This window comes from Mirounga leonina, unplaced genomic scaffold (assembly GCF_011800145.1).
Source record: "Mirounga leonina isolate KUSES-001 unplaced genomic scaffold, KU_Mleo_1.0 Mir_165, whole genome shotgun sequence".
Taxonomy (NCBI): domain Eukaryota; kingdom Metazoa; phylum Chordata; class Mammalia; order Carnivora; family Phocidae; genus Mirounga; species Mirounga leonina.
The window spans coordinates 48184433-48205768 of NW_023270415.1; the positions used below are offsets into that span (position 1 = coordinate 48184433).

The following is a 21336-nucleotide window of genomic DNA, read 5'->3' on the forward strand; positions in this document are numbered from 1 at the left end:
TTACACATCAATCCTTTTAGAGACAAGTAGATGCTTCTAAAAGTACAAGTGTTAAGTAAGATCTACGTATCCGGCTCCCAAACAATAAGCCAGACTCTGTGTGTGGGCTCCACACAATTCTCTGGTATTTCTGTTTACATATCCCTCCCACCCAAAAATCTACAAATCCTTAACAGAATTTCCCAGCACGTTAAACTGTAAAACCCTTCCAAGGATCAAGATGCAGATAAGACATTAGGTAGAAATTAAGATGATAACACAGGGAGAGAGAAGGGCAAAGCTGGCCTGCTACAGGTAAGGCTGAACACATTATTACTGCCACACAACCATGGCAAAGGACACACTCTAAAGACAAAACAAAGACACAAAAAGAGATCTCTACATGGTCACTCCAGCGGCTGAACATCAAGAACTATAACATAACAAATATTAACCAAGCTGCAAATAGTAAATCTGACCAATTCCTTTCAAAACTCTTAGGCATCCTCATGAGACCCACCACGGGAGCACTCTTCTATGTCACTGTGCACCTCTAAGTCAGCCTTGACTCATAGACACAGCAAACTAGAAACTGGTATAAAATCATGCTGAGTCAGAGTATAGTACTTACTTGGCTTCAGTAGTTTTGCTAGCTTTGTCCATGCTTTTCAAGCTCTCAGGAGATCGAAGTTGGAATCTACAGCTATCGTTCATATTCCAAACTGACTCCATTAAGACACCAACTTTAGGAATCCCAGCACTAATTGAAAATGCAACTGCTCCAGCATGATAAAGAGGATTATTTCTTAAGCATACCTATCATACAGAAGAAAAATCACCATCAAAATGACGTAACTTTGAAACTCTAAGAGTTGCTTCAAATGCATGTGAAGACGACATATAAAAGTACTGTTTCCTAGGTGTTCCAAAAACAGTCTTACACCAACAATAATGCTGATAAAGCGTTGTCTTAAAGGTCTCCTCCATCAAGAATGTGTTCCCAAAATTATGGAGCACTAATAATTTGAGCACATTTGCTAAAAAATAACTTTAACATATCATGCAACAAAACAAACAAATTTCATGCAACAAATATCCTGACCATTCTGCTCTAAGGAAATAGAACAGAAATAGAGAAGAAAGTTTTTTTAAAGGTTGGCTTAAAAAAAAAAAAAATTACACTTTGTCAGTTTAATTCGAAATTACTTTCCTAATTCGTGATGCTATACAGTACACAGGCTCTGTAATTTCATCTCTATGGGTACTTCTTCCCCCCAGAAGACTGCAGTTTGCTACAAACCAGAAGCTTCCCTGGATAATATGTTTTTTCTTCCATTAAAAAAGAATATGCTAACATCAGTGTTAGAAGTTAATTGAGTCCAGGACTGAATAACCTAAAACTTCTGTCAGGGAGCACCCTCAGGTCATACTCTGAAACTAACAACCTGCAAGGTGGCACTGTCAAACACAACCAATAGTTCCAAATGAGAGATAAGCATTATTTCTGGAAATCTCTTATTTTTCCAAGAGCTCAGTCTTACTGACATTCTGTTCAGTCATCCAGTAACTAATGATCGTGTTGTACTTGACAGTGGCATATGTGAAGATCATGTGTTTGGTGGTTTATAATTAACCGTAAGTGACATAGAAGAAGGTGATACAGGGCACTGGGTGGCTCAGTCGGTTAAGCGTCTGCCTTCGGCTCAGGTCATGATCCCAGGATCCTGGGATCGAGTCCCACGTTGGGCTCCCAGCTCGGTGGGGAGTCTGCTTCTCCCTCTCCCTTGCTCCTCTCCTCCCCGCTCATGCACGCGCTCTCTCTCTCGTCACTCACTCGCTCAAAAAAATAAATAAAAGTCTTTAATAAGAAAGTCTGTATTTTGGGGGCGCCTGGGTGGCTCAGTCGGTTAAGCGTCTGCCTTCGGCTCGGGTCATGATCCCGGGGTCCTGGGACTGAACCCCGCATTGGGCTCCCTGCTCAACTGGGAGCCTGCTTCTCCCTCTCCCTGCCACTCCCCCTGCTTGTGCTCCAGTGCTCTCTCTGTCAAATAAATAGATAAAATCTTAAAAAAAAAAAAAAAGTCTGTATTTTAAAGAGAAATGTGATAAGACAGTGAAAAAGACGTTATATTAGAAAATAGGTTATTTATTAATGCCTTCTTATAAAAAAAAATAAATGCACCTTAAAAACAACAAGGTGTGTATTCAGGATCCAGCATAACAAGACATGCCAATGAATAACGGCTAAATACATCCCTCTCAATAATTATGATCCGAGAGTGTAGGTGTAGCTGAAAACTCTAAGTGATCAACAGTTACCATATGAATACTTTCCTTATTCTGTGGCTGTCACTGTCTTTAATCTCTAGTTTTTCACAGCTTTAAAACAAAATCTTAGCTCTACAAACAAAGTATTTTAATACACCACTACCTCTCAGCAATTTAGTGCGAAGCTGTTTTGTTTAAAACTTTTTTCATTGCATCTTTAAAGTATTTTTTCTACCCTCCCTGTCTACAGTAACGTCATCCTACAAGCTAATAAGGCAAATGCTAGGATATCCTGCTATTATGTGAGTCCAGTGAACAAGGAACTTTGAGAACATCAGATACCAGAATTTGGACTAAACAGGAAAAGGGGAGCTCCCCGAAGAGACAGATCTGTCCAAAGCAACCGACATAAATAATAAAGGCTGAACAGTAATATTCAAAATAGTGGGTAATCATTGAAAACTTCCTAGCTGGGAGGCCAAGCAAAGAGTCCGAACAAGACAACCATGAATATGACCACCCCTCCCCGCAAAAAAAAAAAAAAAAAAAAAAAGGAGCCACAAGTAAGAACAAAAATGGATACATTTAAGCTGGGCTTTGTAGAAAAGTAACAGCTAAAATGATGACTATTTTTTAAGACACAGGGAATGTAAGTAATACCACCTTGTGATGAGAAAAAAACAACTGAGGTGCAAGATGACAAAATTAGCACATTGTGTAATAAAAATTGTGTAAAAAAATAATAAAATAAATTGTCTAAGTGACAGGGTTTTTAAAGCCCTTAAACATTTATTGCAGCATTTGCTGTAATAATACATGCATCAAGTTTTATCCTGAAGATAAACTTCTAGAGAGTCTAATGAATGAGAAGGAGAACAGTTCTCAAACTCTTTTGGTGTCAGAACCCTTTTTCCCTATTAAATATTACTGAGGACCCAAAAATCTTTTGTTTATTTGGGTCCTATCTAGTTGGTATTTAATGTGTTATTAATTAAAACTGAGAAATTTTTAAATATTTAACAGTAATAAACCCCAAGTTAATATAAACAATTTTGTGAAATATGACTACATTTTCAAAAAGAATAGCAAGAAAAGTGGCATTATTTACATTTTTGCAAATCTCTTAAATGTCTGATTTAACAGAAGACATTCCCATGTCTGCTTCTGCATTCCATCTGTTGTGATACATTACTTTGATTCAAGTGTAGAAAACAATCCAGCTTCACACAGATATGTAAACAGAAGAGACAGGACTCTGCAAACTCCATGAAAGAGTAGAGAAGCCAGCAGAAGTCCTCAGACCACACTTTGATCCACTGAGGTATCAGAAAAATTACCTATCTATAAGATAGGAGCATAAAACCATCTCAGAGTCAAAAAACAGAAACTGGTAGAAACAGGGATATGATGAAGCCTCCTGCCTTATGCTGACAGCATCCTCAAGAGCAGTATCTTTCAAACTGCCTGGCTGTTTCTCACCTGCAATGTTTGTTCAACACTATGATGCTTGGCCCATACCCCCAGACAAACTGAAGGAACGTTTCAGGTAAGGAGCTCCAGGTTCTGCATTTAAGTACCAAGTGATTCTTAAAATTAGGAAAATCTGGAAACCCTGCCCCATAGGGAAACCTACTGACATTGGGGCAGAAATCTCTGTTACTCAACTACTAAATAAAGAGCACATACATGCTACTGGAACCTGATCCTCTGAATGACATTCATTTGTAAAACTGCTTAGAGGGGAAGAAAGCGATTTTGAAGAGAAACAATGTCCCTTAGGACAGGTTTCATTCTAATCACTTACCTGGGTACCAACAGTGATGTTCGGCATCGAAGAAATACCAGCACTAGATTTGGGCTTTTTATTTTTTGCTCTAGCTTTCTCTAACATTTTTTTCCTTTGACTAAAAGGGACTACACCCCTGAAAAGAAAAAGTATAAATTGGTCAAGCAAGCAGCAAAGAAGCCTATTAAATTAATCTGAAATTACACATATTACAGTATTTTTGCTTCAGAATAGGATTAACATGTACAATTTATTCTTAATCATAACTTGATCATAGGTTTAATACTAACTGGATCCATTTTTATTAAGCCTTAGGGATTAAAATTTATAGAAAATTGATCACCTAAAATTCTCTTCCAAATAATTGTATCTCATTAGTAGATTCCCCTGTATTTCTGCCAATGCAAATTTACTACTAACTCCTTAAAACAATGGAAAATACATTTAAAATCCCTAACAGTAAAAGATTAAGGCAGGCATAGAATATTCATCCAATGAAATACTTTAATAACCTTTAAAACTGTATTTTAAGCAATACTGTTGAATGAAAAAAAGCATGAAAAAATACCCTATAGCCTATGCTTCCAATTATGTAAAAGCAAAGTACACATTTACGTATAGGAAAATAAGATTTAAATACTCCCAAATGCTAACAGCAGTTATCTTTAGGTTGTAGGACGGTAGGTGATGTTTGTTTCTACTTTATGCTTTTGTAAAATTCCATAATTATAGTCACTACTAAGTATGCGTTACTTGTATAAGGCTTTCTTTTTTTTAAGTTTTTTTTTTTTTTTTTAAATATTACTTTGCTCCAAAGTGGAATTTCCCTCCCTTTAAAGCATTATCCTTTGACCAACCTTCTCATGTTGGTATTCCACTACTCAAAGCACCTATCTATGCACCTAAAAGCATTCACTGATAAGGAATTGCCCCTCCCGGTGATACTCACCACCAATATAAATTGTTCTCTAGCTGGGCGCAGGTGTAAAGGGCACAGCAATGTAAAGACACAATCCGTTCACCTTGAAGTTCTGAGTAAGTCTGTGCAGTGTGCTCTAATTTAGAAGCCACAGAACTTAAAGTTTCATCCACCCATGTAGCAACCTAGAGAGTAAAATAATAAGGGCTTAAATAAATAAAATACAAGTCATCTTTTAAAAGGATTGTGGTCAAAACTAGGAAAAGGCATACATACTCTATGGACTGGAATTCTAAAATGCTTTGAGTTAAATGTCAGAAAAGTAAGTAATTTAGAAAAGATTCTTGGGGCGCCTGGGTGGCTCGGTCGTTAAGCGTCTGCCTTCGGCTCAGGTCATGATCCCAGGGTCCTGGAATCGAGCCCCACATTGGGCTCCCTGCTCAGCAGGAAGCCTGCTTCTCCCTCTCCCACTCCCCCTGCTTGTGTTCCCTCTCTCACTGTTGTCTCTCTCTGCGAAATAAATAAAATCTTTAAAAAAAAAAAAAGAAAATATTCTTAATTAAGACTAGAACCTAAAATATTTTCTTCACACAAATAAAGTAGCAGTTATGGTTGAAATGAATGTCTAAAGCCATCTCTAAGAAATTAATCAAAATTAAACATCTGCTTCAACAATTTTCCAAAGAATTTAGTCACTCAAAAGCCAAACTGATAACCCGAGGTATAATACCCCATACTTTGCCAGTCCATCTCTTCTGGCTTTTCAATAGCTCCTCTTTTGTCAGCCCTTATCTTGAATATTGTTTCCTTCCCTTAAAGGAAAAAGCCCCCTCTAAAAGCTGGATTATAATACAGGGATAAACCAGCCACAAAAAGATTATACGTTGGATTACTCTCTTAGGTTTGAGATGCTTTGTGTTTGTGGATCTAGTTAGAAAGACAGAAAATGAAAAGATGGAAAAGGGGCAGGGAGAGGAAGAAAACCAAGAATTTAGGCACGAAATGTTTTTCAATCAATGCACAGTGTTCTGTACCTTGTTATTTTCTGTAGCTACAGTCGCTCTTATGCTATTTGCAGACAGCAGGACTATCTTTTCATTGGTTAGCCCCAAAAATGTTGCTCGGGGATGATGCAGTGAAGGATTCTTTAAAAGCATAAGAAACACGATTACCATTTTGTGTGTCAGTATGTAGAGCTACTCAATGCAAGTTTAATTATAACATACCTGTGCATTTCTATAAGGCTCAGATTCACTCCACTTCCACTGATAAAGTTCCCCTTTACTGCTGACAGCCAAAAGCTCAGAATACAGAGCCCCAATACAGATGAATTTTGTTCCATCCTATAAAGTAAAAAATAATACAAAGTATAAATATAACAACTGCCAAACCTAGTGGTTTTAATTCACTTCATCAAACCTGGGTTAGTTCTGTGAACATATAAATCACAGCTATATGCAAAGTCTTCGGGACAGCCTGCAAGGCCCTCTATCCAGCAGCCTTGGCTCCTTCCTGAACTCACTCCCTGTCCTCCAAGCACATCAGCCTTCTTTCAGCTCCTGGACCACGCCTGTAGGATCCTGCCATGTCCCTGGTATTCTCTTACCTTGTTTCTTAGGTGACTTAATCTCTCTCCCTAATCAAGCCTGCTCAAATGACACATCTGGCCACACTGCCTACAAAACCACCACTCTCATATTCCATCTCCTTACTCTACTTTTTAGGTGACTGCATTTCACAACTTGACATACTATATATTACTCATGGATAGTCCATTCACTTGAATATAAGCTTTGTCTTGTCCACCACCACATCCCCACTTCGTAGAACAGTGCACAGAGTAGGCGCTCAATAAATTGCCAAATAAATGAAGAAAAAAGAAGCTGAAGCTAGGAGAGTCAAGTGTCAAGACAGAAGACTGCTTCCCTCTAGGCTCTTCCAAGCTGCTGAAAAAAAGGTCTACACTGTTTTGTTTTGTTTTAAGGCAGAAGTTTATTTAGTTTTAAGGTGATGCACATGCCAGAAGTTCAATGCAATTAAGTTCCAAAAATCTTGGACAATAAATGTAAATGAGTATCAATAATAATTTTTAACATAATATGTTAATATGATCGGAGTCATGAAGCTACCCAGAAATCACCCAGCAAAACTTGCCAGGTAAGATTTTTGGTTATACTTTTGCTATTGGTCTACACACTGCTTCTCTTTGGAATTCTGGCTCTGAAGTATGCTAAACTAATGGTGTCATTTTGCTTTTCTGTCAAATTCCAACCTTATTTGGTCGGATGGGTTATAGTGCTCAGCTAAAGCCTATAAAGTCTGCCACAATTTAAAATTTAACAACAGATTATGCTGCAGAGGTATACTGAAAGAATTTTAACCTATTTTACCAATATCAGCCAGCCCTGTTTTCAAGTCATTCCATAGAGGGATGGGAGACCAAATTTGAAATTCTGCAAGTTAGCAATTCCTCTCTTTCCTTCTCCATAGGTGTCTGAAAACCCTCATCTACTCTCTCCAAGGCTGCCTACTGCATCAAATCCTAACATCTCTATCTCACACTCCCTTCCTTCCTTCGGTTAAAGGATGCAGACCAAGTGAGCCCCCAAACTAGGATCCAACACTTACCAAGTATGTGACTCTGGTTAAGTTTTATAATTTCCCTGAACCCCCTTTCTTCACCTCTAAGGGGTAGAAGATGAAAAATCAAAGACCGTTAACATTTATAAAGTACACAAGCACAGAGCCCAGCACCAGTAAGAGCTCAATCAAATTCAACTATGATCACTCTGCCCCCAACTTCACCTCCTACTCACCCAGAAAAGCACAAGCTTGCTGAATATTCCTATTTTTCTTGATTTATTTAACAACAAAAACCACCATTCTCTTCTTCTCCCCACCTTCATCTCAGAAAAAGGAAGTATGCTTCTCTTATTTAAAGGTAACCTCCACACACGGGCTGTAAGCCTCTCTCATAACCCCAACAACCATCCAAACTAATCTTTCTTTCAATCCTACTCATGGTAGAGTGAATTGCTTGGCATATGCTTCACTTTACCAGCTTTCACTCAGAGCCAGAACTGCACCGTATCAGCCCCACGCATTTAATTAATCCATCTTCTCTTTAAACTCTTCAAACCATTCGACCCTGTTCATCTGTTCTGGAACCTCTCCTGTCCCTTGTTCACAGGTCACTACTCCCTAGTGGTCTTCTTCCTATTTTCATGGCTATTTTTTCCATCTCCCGCCTACCATCATGCACTCCCTGCCCCTGATTCTGCCCTCGTCCCTTTATTCAACTTATACTCCACCCTCAGCCTAATGGACTGCAGCCAGTGGGGCGCCATGCTTCTAAACATGTACATCTCCGACTGCCACACTAACCTGCAAGAGTTATCTACCCGGATGTCTTAAAGCACCCTAACACCTAGAAAATGAATTTATCATATCCTCCAAAGCTGCATACCCCTTGCAGTCCCTCTCCATGAATGACATCCATCACCCACCCTGTAACAGGAGAGACATGAAAACCCGGGCACTCTTGTCGCCTCCTCCTCTTCTCTCCCAACAAGCTAGTGACTAGTAAACCAGTGCTGCCTTTGCCTCAAATTCCTCAGATTCTTCCCTTCCTCTGTCCCTGCTGCCATTGCTTTGATTGAGATGCTCACAATTCCTTTCCACAATTCTACCAGTCTCTGAACCGACTCCAGATTTTTCGTATTCCTATCTTTCTCCCACAGTGCCAACAATGCTCACCTCGTAAAAAAATAAAACAGAACCCCACAAATCTCATCATGTCACCTCTCTAAGAACTCTGTTTGCTTCCTAGAGACTACAGAACATCTTAACCGTGCGGCAAGTTGCCTGGGGCACTCACAGTCTTGCTCTATCTTGCTCTTCTCCTACTCCCTACTACATGCAGCAAGTCTGAATTTCTCATTGTTCCACAAATACACCGTGCCCTTTCATGACTCGAGGCTCATGCTTGGTATGTGTGGAATGCCTCTGCATCTTGGTCAATGCCTACTTAACCTTCCTTAAAAATGCGGCTCAGATATCATCTCCTCTGTGAAGTCTCTGCCAAATCTCTCGGGTAGTATTAGTCATTCCCCACCGTGAACCCCTACACACTGTAGTCACACCATCAAGTCTATCACTGATCACATACTGTGAACACATTATATTGTATGTGAATGTCTGTCTTCCCCACAGAATCCCCTGGGGGGAGAGGGGGCGGGTCATTTTGTATTCACCTCCACATTCCCACAGGCCAGCTTGGCACATAGCATATAGCAGGAGCACCCTGAGAAATGAACAAATGAATTTTAACTAAAATGCCTTGCCAGAGCAGTATAATCCTGAACAAATCATCCCTATAGCAACAGCATGGTGCACAAGGCCCCTTAGAAGTGACTTACCTATATCCTCCCAAGATAGGCCAATGTTCCCCAGGTAAGTCCTGAATGAGCTAACTGAACCCGAAAGGCCCTGAAAATCCATTATGGACAAATGTGGAAAATTTGTGTGTCCAACCATAGGAAGATGATGGAATAATCACCTATTGCTTCTGGCCTTATTTAGATTCGTTATGTAAAGAAATATAAAACAAACACAACACAAAAGAACAGTATTTTAGATCACTCATTTCATAATGTCATCAAAAACATTGTTTTTATTGTTTTAATGAAATAATAATGGCGGCCTCTGAGCAAGTTGGGGCCTGCTTCAACCCAACTGGAAAAAGTAGATATGCATGTTTCCTTAAAGATAGTAGCTTGCAGCCCTATTTTTTTTTTTTAAACAAAAATCAAGTCATTAGTGGTTGAAGTACTCAATAAACTTCCAACTGTCTGAAGGACACTAAATAAAAAACTGAACTGAGGTCATCAATCAAACTAGAAATCCCTCCCCAAAAGGAGATGGAAACTGTCAAAAATATGAAAGAAATTACCTAGAGGCCAAAACTTGAAAAGCACGTTAAGTCCAGCAGCATGAATCCCTGCTGACCACATCTACATTTAGTGACTTCTATTTTGAAACAGTTGGTCTTTCTATTCCTAAACTTCTCCCATGAAACTTGGGTTTTCATTTTTTTTTTTTTAAGATTTTATTTATTTGCGAGAGAATGAGAGACAGAGAGCATGAGAGGGAGAGGGTCAGAGGGAGAAGCAGACTCCCTGCTGAGCAGGGAGCCCGATGCGGGACTCGATCCCGGGACTCCAGAATCATGACCTGAGCCGAAGGCAGTCGCTTAACCAACTGAGCCACCCAGGCGCCCCATCTTTTTTTTTTTTTTTAATTTTATTATGTTATGTTAGTCACCATACATCATTGGTTTTTGATGTGGTGATCCACGATCCACTGTTTTTGTATAACACCCAGTGCTCCATGCAGTACGTGCCCTCCTTAATACCCATCACCGGGCTAACCGATCCCCCCTCCCCCCTAAAACCCTGTTTGTATCTCAGAGTCCATAGTCTCTCATGGTTCATCTCTCCCTCCAATTCCTCCTCCCCATTTTTCCCTTCCTTCTCCGAATGTCCTCCATGCTATTCCTCATGCTCCACAAATAAGTGAAACCATATGATAATTTGACTTTCTCTGCTTGATTTATTTCACTTAGCGTAATCTCCTCCAGTCCCATCCATGTTGATGTAAAAGTTGGGTATTCATCTTTTCTGATGGCTGAGTAATATTCCATTGTATATATGGACCACATCTTCTTTATCCATTCATCTGTTGAAGGGTATCTCGGCTCTTTCCACAGTTTGGCTATTGCGGACATTGCTGCTACGAACATTGGGGTGCATATGGCCCTTCTTTTCACTACATCTGTGTTTTTGGGGTAAATACCCAGTAGTGCAATTGCTGGGTCATAGGGTAGCTCTATTTTTAAATTTTTGAGGCACCTCCACACGGTTTTCCAAAGTGGCTGTACCAACTTGCATTCCCACCAACAGTGTAAGAGGGTTCCCCTCTCTCCACAACCTCTCCAACATTTGTTGTTTCTCTCCCTGTCCATTTTTGCCATTCTAACTGGTGTAAGGTGGTATCTCAGTGTGGTTTTGATTTGGATTTCCCTGATGGCTAATGATGATGAACATTTTTTCATGTGTCTGTTAGCCATTTGTATGTCTTCTTCAGAGAAGTATCTGTTCATATCTTCTGCCCACTTTTTGACTTGATTATTTGTTTTTTGGGTGTTGAGTTTGAGAAGTTCTTTATAGATCTTGGATACCAGCCCTTTATCTGTAGTGTCATTTGCAAATATCTTCTCCCATTCTGTGGGTTGCCTCTTTGTTTTGTTGACTGTTTCCTTTGCTGTGCAGAAGCTTTTTATCTTGATGAAGTCCCAAAAGTTCATTTTTGCTTTTGTTTCAACTAGTTCGTTTTTAATTTGCCTACCATCAGCCAACACTAGCTTTCCCAGTAAGTACCAGCACCAACAGCAACGTACTGTGCATTATGCTTGAAGTGGATGAAATAGAACCACAGGTCACTCTGGAATTTGGTCAACTTTATTTATTCACACTTCATTTCTCCTTGCCTATCTACTTTTCCCTAGTCTCCTTATGCCTGCCTTCTTTTCCTTTTTATGACCATTTCTCCTTTTATTAAATTACATCTGTGACACATCTAGCTAATTCTTAACAGGTACTACCTGGAAGCTTCCAAGTGTCAATAAAACAACAACAACAAAGACCTCTCCCCACTCAACTTGCCCTTCTAGAACCCTGAAGGTAAAGCAGTATGATCAACAAGTTTGATCAACTGGTTCCAAAAGTGAGGCTGCTCCGATAGCTTAAGTAAGGAGCCAAATGTCATGGGGCTATTTGCTCTTAATACCATTCAAAGAAACTGAGGATCACATGCAACTCTACAATTCAAAAGACCAGTGTGAATGTAATTTCCTTATTTCCCTTAGACCATAAGAAAATGAGTGCATGATGGTAAGGGATGGGGCTGCAAATTAACAGCACAGACTTGGCCCATCAGTTTTTTCCTTCATCGCCCACCACACAACTCTCACCACCCTCTTCTCTCACAACTTGCTGAAAATAAAGGATATGTGCGTGCTTTTAACTGAAAGCGTCTGTTATGGGGCACAAAGTGAAGTTTTTATTTTTATGTTCAGTTTCAGCAGATTTACTCAGCTCGGATTTCTGTGTAACTTTACTCCTTCCTCTCCCTCCCACGTCCCTTACTTCACTCTCTTGGTAACAGTCTTTCGTGACTGTAGCTGCATAAATATATATATAGTTACATTTTGCATGTAGACATTCAGCAACATAAAACTAAATTTCTAGTCTGAGAAAAGTAAATTTCAGAACTGAGAAGTGAAATGAAGCCATGTGAGATGATCACCTAATGGGAAGATTGCATCTTCTTACCAAAGTAACTGAATTATCACAGCAACTACCAGCAATATAAAGTATAAAAAGCAAAGGGGAGGAGGGATAGAAATGGGGGACAGCAGAGTGTTGGGGAAGGAGGGAGGAATGATAGATGAAGAGACAGGGCAGCCTAATAAGAATGTTGACATTCTCAGGTAAGACTATTCAGAAACTAGTATGAACTTGGCTAGTTCAACTGTGATCAGGATCTTGGACTTAAAGGCCCTCCCTCCATTTCTCCCTTAGGTAGATACAGACTACCCGTAAATTTCCTATTATGCTATATTATTATTGTAATGAAATGTTTTCATTTCTTGCATTTTATAGGCCAGTCAGACTACGGACATGGTCTGTATCTCTTTCAGCTTGTGCCCAACTCTGTACCAGCAGAGAATCTGGCATACAAAATACTATTGCCTCATGGTCCCACTTGGAATACCCAAACCCACTGGGCTCTTACCCTTCTATGACCTACAGAAACTGCCTGTTCTCTTTGTAGCCTAGGACCCTGCTTCTCCTTGCTCTTTACACTTTACATATACCAAGTTATTTAATTCTCATGACAATCTCACAAGGTAAAAACCATTATTATCCCCATCTTACAGATGAGAAACAAAGGCCCAGGGAGGTTAAAGGACTTGACCAAGGCCACACAACTGGTAAGTGGCAGGGCCAGGATATGAACACTCCAGTAGTCTGGCTGTAGAGTCCACACTCAACAATTGCTCTGGCCTCTTATGATACGCCAGAGCCTCTTGTACCTAATTCTATAACGGTACTTACTCCAAAGCATTAACATAATTGTTCTGCCTTCTACAAAACCCTTACCCTAACGCCTGAGCAAAAGGCCTAACAGAAAGTACACATGAATTAAGATTACTAAATTAACACTGACTGGGGCGCCTGCGTGGCTCAGTTGTTAAGCGTCTGCCTTCGGCTCAGGTCATGATCCCAGGGTCCTGGGATCGAGCCCCACATCAGGCTCCCTACTCCACGGGAGGCCTGCTTCTCCCTCTCCCGCTCCCCCTGCTTGTGTTCCCTCTCTAACTCTCTCTCTGACAAATAAATAAATAAGTAAATAAATCTTTTAAAAATAAATTAACACTGACTGAATGACCCTCACTTCTGTCTTCATGAAGCTTTCAACATCCCTATGATAATTTCCAATTTCCATATTTTTTAAGATGTTGAAAAATTAGTAAGGGAAAAAGCTTTTATGCCTTTTTAACAATTTTAAAAATTTTTTTCTTTTTACCTTTTGATGCCCTGCCTCTAGTACCCACCAATCTGTTCCATGTATCTATGAATTTGGTGCTTTGTTCTAATTCTGATGATTCCAGATATAAGAGTGACCATACAGTATTTGTCTTTCTCTGACTTATTTCACCCAGCATAATGCCCTCGAGGTACCATCCATGTTGTCAAAAATGGCAAGACTTCCTTCTTTTTTATGGCGGAATAATATTCAAGTGTATGTTTGAGTATATGTATGTATTAACATCTTCTTTATCCATGACCCATTGATGGATATTTAAGGTTATTTCCATATATTGGCTATTGTACATAATGCTGAAATGAACATGGGGGTGCATGTATCTTTTTGGGTGTTTTCATTTTCTTTGTATAAACACCCAGAAGTGGAATTGCTGGATAATATGGTAGTTCTATTTTTAATATTTTAAGGAACCTCCATACCATTTTCCATAGTGGCTGCACCAATTTACATTCCCACCAACAGTGCCTAAGAGTTCCCAAGTATGCTCTTATATATACTAGCTTTGACATTTAGCTCAAAGAATAACTCAAGAAAATATTTAAATTTAAGGTTACCTAAAGTATTTTCAGTTCAAGATTATACTGCAAAAGGCTTAAAGAAAAGAGAACACTCATTCCGCTATTAAAGGAACTAATTTATTAGCCTACAAAATGGCGAAATTTTGAAGAAGTTGCTGTTTCTCTAGATAGGTGGTAGGAAGTCGGTACTAATCCAGATAATTTACTAATGGAATTTCTGATGACCCCTAACAAAATGAAGAGTGAAAATACTATGGTTACTACCCAAACTTACAATTTAAAAATACTGGATTAGGTCACTTCTGAAATTAACGCCGGGAGGCATTCTTTGACCCTCACTCCCCTCGAAAAAGAAAGAAAAAGACACTACTTTTAAGTAGTGTGTGCTGACAGGGCTCCATCTCCCTGCACTCGCCACCTGACTCTCGATCACCTACCAGGCTTTCCCCCAAAACCCTTGTACTGCCCAGGGATCACTACCCCCAATTTGCGGGGACCAATATGGTCCTACATATTACCTATTTCTGTGTGTAGCACTGATCCTATGCGCCTTCATGATAGTTCTGCATGGTGTCTGAAAATTATCTGCAGGCTAGGTCTTCTTCCCTTTAATAGTTAGCTCTCTGCACTCTCTGAGGGTAGCAGTCAGCCTCACATCACTTACTGGTATTTGTTGAAAACTGTGACAATGCTTAAGAGTCTGATTAGGCTTAAGCTATTTTCTTTCCCTAAATTGAAATTTTTGATGTCTAAATTTCAATCATAAGCTAATAAAAAGTGGATCTTTTCCAGTGACAATATTTTATTTTCTTCTTATTTAAATTCAATTCATTAACATGTGATGTATTTTTTAGTTTCAGAGGTAGAGTTCAGTGATTCATCGGTCTTATATATACCCAGTGCTCATAACATCATGTGCCCTCCTTCATGTCCATCACCCAGTTGCCCCATCCCCCCACCCCTCTCCCCTCCAGCAAGCCTCAGTTTCTTTCCTACAATTAAGAGTCTCTTATGGTTTGTCTCGCTCTCTGGTTTCGTCTTGTTTGATCTTTCCCTCTCTTCCCCTATGCTCCTCTGTTTCAGTGACAATATTTTAAATTAGGTGTTTAATAGGAAAAAAAAGCTATAGGTAGGATATACTGTTTCACACACTCCTGTTCCTCCTTCATTCAGTATCTAAACATCAAGGAAATAACACACTAAGTGTGTTTCATGAGGTACTTATTGACTGTCTCTGAAAACAAGATGTACTAAAAACATGGCCATCAGTAAAGACCAATAAAGACTGGCTCAATCTATCAGAGCATACACTGGCCAGGGAAGAAGCTTGCTAAATTTGTACTGTTTAAAACACTTTCATTCATCAAAAATAATACATTATAAAGAAGCCCAGACTAGGGGAGCCTGGGTGGCTCAGTCGTTACGCGTCTGCCTTCGGCTCAGGTACATGGTCCCAGGGTCCTGGGATCGAGCCCCACATCGGGCTCCCTGCTTGGCGGGAAGCCTGCTTCTCCCTCTCCCACTCCCCCTGCTTGTGTTCCCTCTCTTGCTGTGTCTCTCTCTGTCAAATAAATAAAATCTTAAAAAAAAAAAAAAAAAAAAGCCCAGACTAATATATATGTGATGGCACTATTAAAACAAGATTCATGAATCCTCTATTACTTCCTGCCAACATGAAGTAGACACAGCTTAATATGATCCAGGCAAGAGAAATAGGAAAACACAGAACAATGTACGGAAAAAAGGGGGGAAAAAAGAGGGGGAGGCCTAGGCTTAAATCACCTTCTACCATATGGAATAAAAGCAGAACTTAGGACATGTCTAGTTTTATGGAAATAAGTAAGAGAATGCCAATTCAGGGAAACTTTGTCAGCTGCCAAAGAAAACAGAATAACCTTTTGCTTACAAAGAGACTGATTAAAATTCATGTTCCTTCTTGCATTCAAGCTTTCCACATGAGCTGAATACTGAGGAAAATAAATGAACTACATCAAGATTCACAATTACTATGAAAAATAAACAAATCCAGAAAGCTAAACAATATTTTCCTTTAATATCCCAAATTCAAATTCAACCTCAAAGAAAGAAAAGAAATTCCTATCAGAATCTCCTTATCTGCTAGAGATTAACCTCAAAGTTCTTATGTTCTTTTACTTTACTTCTCCTTAAGAAAATTTCCTACCCACTAGCTCTGGAAATAAGAAAAAGGCACGTCAAAAGAGAGAGAGAAAACATGGCTTCCTACAAGAGCCATTACCAAGCACTTATGACAATGAGACCTAGACAGCATCAATAGGATGTAGACACTCCGCTTCATATGTGGCAGTTATGTATTTTTAAAGATTCAAATCAACTTAACAAATCCTGGATGCTTTCTAGAAGCCAGTCATTGTACTTCTCCTCAGGATGCAGAGCAGAACTCCCCTAGTCCATTCCTGCTTAGACTGCTTTGTCTCCCACAGCATTTAGAGCAAAGGATCTGTTGGAATTCATTGCCATAAAACAGGACAGCTAACTAATCAAAGAAACACAGATCCCTAATCTTGCCCTGACATGCATGCTTGTATCAATGACCATGAACTTACCCCACAGTAACTGGGGTCCATGTGACATTACAAAACAAATTTCTACAAAGGGCCATCAGTTATTGGCAAAATTATCACCAGAAAAGAAGTCCTGCAACAGAATGCTGATGTGTTATCTGGAACTACCATTCCGATTTCTCTGATTTATTTCATCAAGTAGGAAAAACAAAAATAAAACAAAAAATAGCACCAATGAGCATATCTCACTAAGATGACTCATCTAGTGTCAAATAAAGATAGTCTATGTATATTTTAGAACAAAACAAAAATATCACTTCATGTCTGTGCGTGTTGTGTGTTTATTGATAATACAAATATCTGAAGTAAAAGAGAAACCTTTTTGAGGGGGTGGGGTTTGCCAGGAATCCATTTAAATCGAAAGGGTGGAAATTTTTCCAAATACCTTATCAGGCCACCACTGCAAATCTTCTCCTAAAGACACTGGACTTTGAACAGGTGTATTCTTCTTATCCAGGTTTGGCTCTCCTTCCTTGCTGGTGGAGCCCCTTTCATTATCAAATGAGGCTCCATCAAGCCACCTTCGTTCACGTAAACGTAAAACGGATTCACGTTCACGCAACAGCTCAGAGTCTCTCTCTAAGGGAAGAAGGAGAACTGGTATGCAATTGGGTCACACCAGTGGGATAAAAGTAAGCCACTCTCTAGTAAAGACCCTTCAGGATGCAACTAACAGCAGTTTATCTACTCACAAAAATCTAATGTAAATGTAGATCTAATAAGCCTGACATGCAACATTCAAAACATTAACTCTTTCAAGTGAAGGTATGAAAATTATAAACTAGTATTTTTAAGAACTATGTAGAGGCAGACTTTTTTTAATTCCAACTACATGTTTTTAGAGCAGAATTACTTTATTTTAAACTAGATTTTTAAAATGGAGTTTAAAATTTTTGGCTTCCATTTAAAATGCTTACCATAACTTTATTAGAAAATGTGCATAAATTAGAATTTCAACATGTTAGATACATATGTAAACCAAAAAAGAGTATTTGTTAGAATGTCTTCAGTTATTAAAAAAACAAAACAAAAACAAAACCCTACACATACAGGGAAAATACTTGAAAAGGCTAAAATACAAATCCATTAACATTAACTAAAAATTTTTATAATTCAAGCCTCATTTAGAGTTATTTTACATTCTGGATCTTCATACCAGTCTCGTTTACACATTTCTGAGAAACCAGACAAGCTTTTTTTCTTTTAATAATCTTTACAGAAAGATTCCCTTACAAAAATGCTTCCCTGCAACTGGCCTACAAACTCTCTAAAACCGGTTTTGTTGTTTTGGGTTTGTTTTTGGTTTTTTCTGTTTGCTCATACATTATTTTTTTTTAAGTAGTTAATCAAAACATACTTTCCAGGACTTGGATAAGGACTAGAAACAATATTAAATTGAACCATATGAAACTGCCATCCATGCAGGTCAAAAATGGTCAAGTACCAGCAATTTCATATGGTTCAGATAAAAAGTAATGCCTACACAGAATGACCTACGGAAAAGCAAAAGGGAGAAATTTAGAAGGAGTTATATGTGCTCGATACTGAATATTTGAAAATGCAATACTTGATATATTTAAGGCAATACAGTATGGACTTATTTAAAAATGTTTAAAGCAATTACATAATAGGTTCAGTATATTACAAGATCATTATAGATTTGTTATTTTTAAACTTTGCTTTTAAGTACTAGATATTTGCAGCAAGGTTCTAATATAACATGGCATCTTTTCCAGTTTACTAATGATCAGTAAATAATATATAACCGATTCTTGTATGTTATTTGAATCAAGCAGTTTTACATTCTGGAAAGTAAAAATACTGACTTAATAAGGTTAAAATGCAAGCTAAATCTATACCAACATACGCAGAGAAAGTCTTACATTTGTATGATTTCAAAATCTTCTAACCTCTACTATGTACTATACCTCTGAAGGATTTCAAACTTCTGAAAATAACATTTTAATAAAATAATCATTTCTATATATTTATTGGCCAATCCCATTCTACTAAGTTTTTTCACATTTCACTCTTCGTCTAACCAAGATTTAAAATGAACAGGATAATCACTTTAATTAAATAAACTAAAGAGACTTGTTTTCTGAATGCTGCATGTCACTGTAAAGTAGAATTCTGCTTTTAGTTCAGAATCCATATTCCTAATTAAAAATATAGGTAGGTAAGTCGTAACCCTTGATAAGTATTCCACAATGTTGATAAGATAATTTCTAAAGTAAAGTACTATTTGTGGCTCTTCAAGATCAAAAATAACTACTTTAATACCAAAGCATTCAAAAACACTAAGTAATAATTTATTATTGTATTAATTACTGTAATATTAAAAGTTCAAACACAATGAATTGTACCACTCTCTCTCCATACAGCCAGCCAATGATCACAAAGAAATAAATGCAAAATTACCTCGAGATGAGCCTAGCCTGGAAAGTGATGAACGACGAAAAGAAGGGTAACCAAAATAGCTAATGTCCTCAGAAAACATGGCATCCGCATCAATAATGACACTTGGGTGGGCAGAATGAATGTCAGCATCAAGAAGAGACATCAGATCCTCTATAAACAGAAACATATATATAAAGAAAGCAGACACAGAAAATACCCGTAGACCACTGAAAGGTCTCTGAAAATTAAATCAGATAAAAATGAGACACTAACTACTGATATACCCTGAGAAAAAAAGTAATAACTACCCAGGAAATAATATTAACAAAGATTTTAAGGAGCAGGAAAGGCATGACTGCCACTTCGGCTACCTACTAAATAATCACAAGAAAAAAAGATCTCTATTTAATATATTTGTAACGTCACAGAGATAATACAGACAATCCATGTCTTTACTGGAACCAAACACAAGTCTACTGAGCAAAAACATTTCCCATTTTCCCTTAAAAGTATTTTACAGGGGCGCCTGGGTGGCTCAGTTGTTAAGCATCTGCCTTCGGCTCAGGTCATGATCCCAGGAACCTGGGATCGAGCCCCGCATCGGGCTCCCTGCTCCGCAGGAAGCCTGCTTCTCCCTCTCCCACTCCTGCTTGTGTTCCCTTTCTCGCTCTCTCTCTGTCAAATAAATAAAGTCTTTGAAGAAAAAAAAAAAAGTATTTTACAATCAAATTAAACACTCCAGTGAGAAATAGCTACCACTTTGGGAAGAACCATCAGAAAATCCATTGTACTTTAAAATTCCATTCCCCAGTCAAAAAAGTCTCTCCCTCCAGAGATGAGAAAACCATGATGGTGATCCACCAACCTCCAGGCAAATAAGATTCACTGGCTGTATCATCCCCATCATCTCCATCTTCATCATCCCGGCTAAGTAAATTATTTACAGCAAGGTTTACATCAAGATTTGTTCGTTGAAGTTCCCGAATAATGACACTTCTGGATTTGCCTTGTAAAACGACCTGGGCCTGAAATGCAAAATAAAGAAGAGTGCTATGCTAAATCTCTTTTGCTTACACTTTTATCAAAATCAGCTTTCCAGGACAACTCCGGAAAAGCAGTATTTCACAATCCATGCTGTGAGTCAGGACTACAGCCCAGGACATTCAGTTAAAACTCCTCTTGCTCTGCTGCCTTATGTGAAGTGTTCTACCAGATCTCTACCTGTGAGATCAGCTCCTCCGGGATGACGGACGCAGGGATAACTGGCTGTGGCTGACTGCCCAAAAGCCCAGATCCTCGGTCCCGGCCTGTCCGAATAACTCGGGTCTGTCGGCGGGAATCTCGAGCTCCGGCTGATGACCTACCAGAGGAGCCTCCTCCACTTCCACCGACTCCAGAACTCCATCGACTTCTAAAGAGTACACAATTTTGAGAATTAGCATTTTAAACAATAAAAGATCACCTTGTGTCTCACATTCATTCCCTTAACTGAAGACAAAGCTATTTGTCTAGTTGACATAGATTTTACAGTATTTTAATAGAACAAGGTAATATAACTGAGCCTTAAAATAAAACTGTTTCCATTTTTTAAATGCTTACATATAAATTCACTCTTTAGAAAGATACATATCACACTTTTGCATCTTTTAAAATCATGTTTTAAAGCTCCACATACCAAGTATTTCTAGTCACAATTCTAGAATGAGTTATAGGATACACCTTGCCTCTACATGAAAGACTCATCAGACATTAACTGCCAACAATGTGTTACACAAAAAGTGTAATTCAGAGTTTAGGACTCAAACTGCTTTGCGTGAAATGAAACATTCATTTGCAAAGATATTTGTCCATTAATATTTAGTTCTATTAACTACCTTGACCAAAGAGAAGCTACTATTTTAAAATAATCATTAATTTTTTCTTAAGTATGAGAAAACTTAGCATGACATTTCCATCTTCACTTTCTGCCCCCAACATGAGCATTAAGGACTTTCAAATCAACTAAACTAGATAACCATAAACAATAGCTTTTCTGCATTCAATTGGATCTTAAAGAAAACGTTCCCCCAAATCACATTAGCCTTAGAAATCATGACAGTGCCAGTCTCTTTCCTTTAAAAATTTTTTAGTATAGTTGATGCCTCTTTAAAATGAATCTAAGGGCGCCTGGGTGGCTCAGTTGGTTAAGCGACT

The 21336-nt window shown here is 38.5% G+C and overlaps 1 protein-coding gene across 6 annotated transcripts in view; it reads right to left on the bottom strand.

Annotated features, from left to right (window-relative positions):
* Positions 1-21336, bottom strand: part of UBR5 (ubiquitin protein ligase E3 component n-recognin 5) — a 137248-nt gene that overhangs the window by 59818 nt on the left and 56094 nt on the right. For 4 of the 6 annotated variants that reach the window (XR_004680523.1, XR_004680524.1, XM_035011666.1 and 1 more), the window contains exons 6-14: positions 20365-20554; positions 20009-20168; positions 19165-19314; positions 17129-17340; positions 6179-6295; positions 5987-6097; positions 4983-5137; positions 4052-4169; positions 611-795 (exon numbers count right to left, since the gene is read on the bottom strand). Coding sequence is in view for 4 of the 6 variants with exons in the window: in XM_035011666.1 (XP_034867557.1) it covers positions 611-795; positions 4052-4169; positions 4983-5137; positions 5987-6097; positions 6179-6295; positions 17129-17340; positions 19165-19314; positions 20009-20168; positions 20365-20554 (1398 nt within the window). In the remaining 2 variants the exon portion in view is untranslated. The remainder of the gene's footprint in view (positions 1-610; positions 796-4051; positions 4170-4982; positions 5138-5986; positions 6098-6178; positions 6296-17128; positions 17341-19164; positions 19315-20008; positions 20169-20364; positions 20555-21336) is intronic. The other 2 variants (XM_035011669.1, XM_035011670.1) reach the window with 1 other exon arrangement.